This window comes from Camellia sinensis, chromosome 11 (genome assembly GCF_055761805.1).
Source record: "Camellia sinensis isolate YWXY chromosome 11, ASM5576180v1, whole genome shotgun sequence".
Taxonomy (NCBI): Eukaryota; Viridiplantae; Streptophyta; class Magnoliopsida; order Ericales; family Theaceae; genus Camellia; species Camellia sinensis.
This window is the reverse complement of record NC_138971.1, coordinates 122,413,278-122,418,574: the sequence shown is the minus strand read 5'-3', so window position 1 is coordinate 122,418,574 and position 5,297 is coordinate 122,413,278. Positions and strand designations below refer to the sequence as shown.

Sequence of the window (5,297 nt, the reverse complement as noted above, 5' to 3'; positions counted from 1 at the left end):
TAAGCTTCGCTTGACACTGGTTAATATAGTAAATTTTTTTGTGTTGGGACTTTTTTAGTCTCATTTGATTTGAATTTTTTGTCTTTTTTGACTTTTGTGAGAGAAAAATTATAATGATTATAGGTTGAATGTTATATTTTAACTCGTTAATTTATTTAATTTATTTTATTATTTTTTTTTTAATTCCAAAATGATAGTCAGGGCTTACTATTCTCAAATACCTCTTTGAAAATGGAGGACAAGTATGAATATTGACCATTGGACACAAAAGCCTGATTTTACAGTCATAACAAATTAGGGGGCCCAACGAGAAGTTATTTGGTGGTCTTGGAGGTGTTAAGGTTTGTTGTGACTGATAGAGAATATAATTTTTATAATTTTATGTTAAATGATTAAAAAATATAAAAATATATTAAAAGTTTGTGATGATTACGTGATATTTCTAAACCAACAAATAATTATTCGGGACCCATCCTAGGTTTTCTTATCTCTATCATTTTTATCTTCTCATATCTTTAACTATTTGGTCTTTAATTATTTGCGACCCACCTTAAGTTTTCTTATATTTTTCATTTTTATTCTCTCATATTTTTTTTCAATACAGTAATACTATAAATCCAGACTAGTTATTCTGTAATTAATTTATTCTACACATAAATCTCATATTATACAAATTCAATTTCAATCACACAACTCTTATTTAGAATACATTTAAAGTTTGTAAGTTAAGATTCATAAAATTGAAGGTCGTCATATATACATCACTTCAACGTCACACTGAAAATTTGAACCTTGTCATGAAATTTCTCCAAACATATATGACAACCGAAAATGTTAAAAACAATTTTAGGGCATATTTTGAAAAGAGAATATTTCAATTAAAAAGTCAACAAATATTATAATTTTTTTTTATTTAAATTTAAAAAATATAATTTCCAAAACAATCTTAAGACTTATTGTTAAATGTTAAAAAAAAATATTAAAATTATAAATAATTTGATATTTTATGTTCCTTATTAATTAAAGCTATCATTAACAAGATCTATAATAAAATCGAACACAAGCCGTAGGCACAAAATTGTGTTTAGTATTTGTGTTACTAAACTTATTGTAAAATAGAATTTTTAAATATATATAGTTACATACTTAAAATTATGTTATGATTCATTCCCACATTGCACTACAAGAATTAACACTTTTGGCAACAAAAAAATTGGTCGCTAAAAGTCTATTTTTGGTCGGCAAAAGTTATCCGCGACCAAATTTTTTGGTCGCTACTTTGGTCGCCAATTGAGGGTCGGTAAAAGTAATTCGCGACCAAAATTTTGGTTGGTCGGCAAAAGTCGGATTTGCCGACTAAATTTTTGGTCGCGAAATATATCATTACCGCGACTAATTCATTTAGTCGCTAAAACACTTTGGTCGCGAAAAGTGATATTTTCCCGACCAAAAAGTTTGGTCACCAATTATCACATTCAATGACCAAAAAGTTTGGTCGCCAATTGTGACATTCCGCGACCAAAAATTTTGGTCGCCAATCGTGACATTCCGCGACCAAAAAGTTTGGTCGCCAATTGTGACATTCCACGACCAAAAAAGGTTTTGGTCGCCATTTGTTACTTTTCGCGACCAAAACTTTTGGTCGGCAAAAGTGAGTTTCCACGACCAAGAGCTATTTTGGTCGGCAATAAATGTATTTTTTGCAACCAAAACTCTTGGTCGGCAAATGTCATTTTTTGCGAAAAAAAATTATTTATTTATCGCGACTAATAAATTGGTCGCCAAAGCAGGAAAACAATACACTTGTAATTCTTAATAATTTATTCAATCCATAATAAACCTATAATTTTAAAGCATCACTCAAATTAACTGAATCATTAACATTCGACACAATACATAATTCATTAATATTCGATTTATTAAATTTCTGTCAAACAACCAGACATTGTTCCAATTCAAACTGAAACAACTAGACATCCCCAGCTGGTGTTCCACCAGACATTGTTCACACAAAATAATGACAACCAAAGAATTCAACAGCACCTTTCTAAACTGTCAAACAACCTACTTCCAAAATTTCTTAAATTTCCCAAAACACTAGTGTACATTATATACATCCTATTTATAGAACTACATTCCAATTCAAACTGAAACACCCTAGTTTTAGCAAGAACAAAAAGAAACAATTCTACGAGTAAATAATATGTGGAAGCTTTGACTAAAACAAGAACTCTGTGTCAGAAACTTCGAGGACATTGTGGACGCCAATAGGGTTCACACCTGGCGTGCTATTCAAAATTTCTTCAGCTTTCTGAACTGCTCCGTTCATCCCCTTAGCAGAATCAGTCAAAACAAGCTCAGCTCCAAAAGCTTTAAAAAGAACCCTTCTTTCTAGACTCATTGAGGCTGGCATTGTCAATATGAGCTTATATCCTTTTGAAGCAGCTATAAATGCAAGTCCAATGCCAGTGTTTCCACTAGTTGGCTCCACCAGAATGCTCTAGATAGAGGGGGGGCGGAGGAGATGGGGAAAAAAGAAGAAAATTGTTGCATCAGAATGGTAAACAGGATATATTTTAATTAATTAATTTATTTTTTTGATAGACAGGATAAATGTTAATCTAAACTAAAGTGATTATCAACATATTGAGGACATAACGTGCCATACATATTTACAGGAAGCATTTTGAGCTAAGATGAAGAATAACACCATGATGTGTTAAATGCATTCATGCTGTGTTCTACTTCAGATCATTTGTTTACAACAAAAGATATATTATTATTAGGTTAAAGGTACATTACAGCTGCTGATTTAAGTGTTTATGTGCTGATGGTGCATAAAAAAATTAGTTTCATGGACTCCAATTTTTGTTAAGGCGGCCTATCTATGGAAGGGCTACCTTAATATACAAGCGCTGCTATTGTCCAAATACAGCAAAAACAAAAGGCAAAGCACATCAAGATTGCACACATCCTTTATACAATACGAGGTAAGGGTTGTATTCATGGTTATGTTACCTTCCCTGGTGTTATAAGACCCCTCTGCTCAGCATCAGTTATCATACTGTGTCCAATCCTGAAACCAAAAAAGAATCGAATACTAAACAAATGCATCCAAGACTTAAACCAATTTTTTTTGTTTTTTGCACAGCATTCAGAATCAAAATGAAACATCAAGATATGCTTCTTGCTACAGAAGCATTATGCAGAACCTAAAAGAAAGAAAGCAAACACACAGCAACAGGGAAAATGTACAATTCTATGATTATGTACCTCTGCCCAAGAAGCATTATGATTTTCAGACTCAGTTCATTATATGGTTTTATAATTTTTTCTGTGGGTAGGATTTAAAATTGTGCTAGAGTGGCAGCTATGTTAAAAACAACCATGATCAGATGATAATGACCCAAATAACATAATGACTTTTCTGGTATATATGACCAATTCAAAACTGGGGTCCAAATTACCTGATTGCATTGCTATTTTCTGTCATGATTGAGTAAATCAAACCATCGCATCCTGTCAGTATACTTCTGGTATAATGAATTTAAATCTGCCTTCCTGCTCTGATCATCAATCGATTCTCGTCCCATGATGGCTGAATCAGAGATGCACACCGATGGCAAAGACACATCCATTTCCACATGTGTATAAGTTTTTTTTTTTTTTTTTTTTCAAACTAATCTTAGGAGGAATGATTAACGTTTAGTTTGCAAAGAACATCACCAAATAGGCAAGCCTTGAGTTTTTCACTGGTCTTTAATTTCATTGTTTACATCTTTTTTACCTTTTGTTCCTGTTACCAGAGATGATGCTAGGCTATCTTAAATCCATGCACCTTTCAAATCAACCATTCAAGTATTAAATTTGAGGAATTTGCAAGATTCTACATTGAACACTAATCACTTTTTTTACTCGGAATTATGAAAAGGACATTTTGACAGAATATGATTTGCAAGATTCTAATTTTTCCAACTACCCACTTTTTTTTCTTAGTTTGCTTCCACAATTTCATCAAAAAAACCACTTTCCTAGCTCTTTCCTGACTTTTTTAGCACAACCTATGCATGTGTTGTTGATTTAGGATTCCAAAGTGATACAAAAACGTGTTTGGATTCAAGTTTGTATAGCGATATGTGATAATAGTTGCTCCTTTTTGACATAGCTTTCAATTTCTTATTTTAAATATAGGGTCCTACTAAGAACCACCTAATGAACTTACGTTAAGAATTAAATAATGTTAAACTCATATATTCCTATACATTTTACATATTTTAACACAATTTTTACACATATCAACATTAACCACCGCTCATTGGGCAGTGGTTAGCATATTCCTTAAATATATTCTCATGGCAGGGAAAATTAAGGAGGAATAAAGATGCCATACGTTCACCAAATTCAAGGTCCTAAACTACATGCAAAATATTACTTAATTTCAGATAATAAGGGCAAATTGTGAATAGGATGGTTCCACAAATTAAAGAGGATTGCTAAGACTGTGGGTAGAGAATTAAACAGAAAAAATGCACCATTCAGATGTTCAAATTGATTTGTTAAACCACAAAAATCATTTAGACATTTGCACAAACATTACTTGGACCAAAACCTGCACATGCAGTTCACTATAGATTTTTTAATACCTCTACCAACACTTTCATTTTCCAGCATAATATGAAAATAAAAAATAGAGACAAGAACTCAATATAGTCATATTTACCTTATTTCCAGAGCACTCAGCATCCAAGGAGTGTGCATGCGCAACACTTTTGTGCAGCAATTGATGATACGCTGGGCGTTGATGCAAGCTTGGATGGAACAATACATATATAAACAAGAGTATTGTACAAGAAACATACTAAGAATAAACAAAAATAATGAGTAATGTTATACAAACAGTTTTTGTATAAAATTCTCATACGTAATAACCATGTATGTGACCTTCTGTGATATTTTCATTTCAAACCAAAAACCCGCTAGCATTTAGATATGTTTTCTGCATAAAAATTCTGTTTGTAGATATTATCCAAAATTTATACAAAATGATGTGGCATGTTGTGAGCCTATCACTTAAAAAAAAATAATAAAAAAAAATCTAGATGCCTTTTAATTACAAAAATGTCTCTAACACATAATTCTGGTGGAAGATCATGTATAAAACATCTAGAAAATAGTGTTTTACATAAAACAAATTCTCATAATATTGAGAGGGGCACTGAAGTCTATGATGAGAACTTTTTGCGACATTTTTTTTTCATTCTCACATTCATGGTTAGATATAGTGAGCAAAAATAAAC

General features: G+C 31.8%; 1 protein-coding gene across 2 annotated transcripts; it reads right to left on the bottom strand.

The window, feature by feature from the left end:
* Positions 1 to 2,053: 2,053 nt before the first annotated feature.
* Positions 2,054 to 4,979, bottom strand: LOC114317326 (cysteine synthase, chloroplastic/chromoplastic-like). Of its 2 annotated transcripts, none has more exons than XM_082894615.1 (3): positions 4,721 to 4,979; positions 3,019 to 3,076; positions 2,054 to 2,500 (listed from the first exon to the last, which is right to left on the bottom strand). In XM_082894615.1, the coding sequence occupies exons 1-3, from the start codon at positions 4,855 to 4,857 to the stop codon at positions 2,219 to 2,221; spliced, it is 477 nt and encodes a 158-aa protein (XP_082750741.1). In that variant the 5' UTR covers positions 4,858 to 4,979; the 3' UTR covers positions 2,054 to 2,218. The 2 variants fall into 2 exon arrangements, with proteins under 2 accessions (XP_082750741.1, XP_082750742.1); XM_082894616.1 differs by lacking the exon at positions 4,721 to 4,979 and adding an exon at positions 3,468 to 3,508.
* Positions 4,980 to 5,297: the final 318 nt, after the last annotated feature.

Excerpts from the sequence above, each read along its gene's own strand:
- LOC114317326 (XM_082894615.1), bottom strand. The coding sequence starts at position 4,857 with ATGTTTCTTGTACAATACTCTTGTTTATATATGTATTGTTCCATCCAA. Across the intron at positions 3,077-4,720 it reads CTGAGTGCTCTGGAAATAAG|GATTGGACACAGTATGATAA; the intron begins GTAAATATGACT and ends TTTTGGTTTCAG. Across the intron at positions 2,501-3,018 it reads GTCTTATAACACCAGGGAAG|AGCATTCTGGTGGAGCCAAC; the intron begins GTAACATAACCA and ends CCCTCTATCTAG.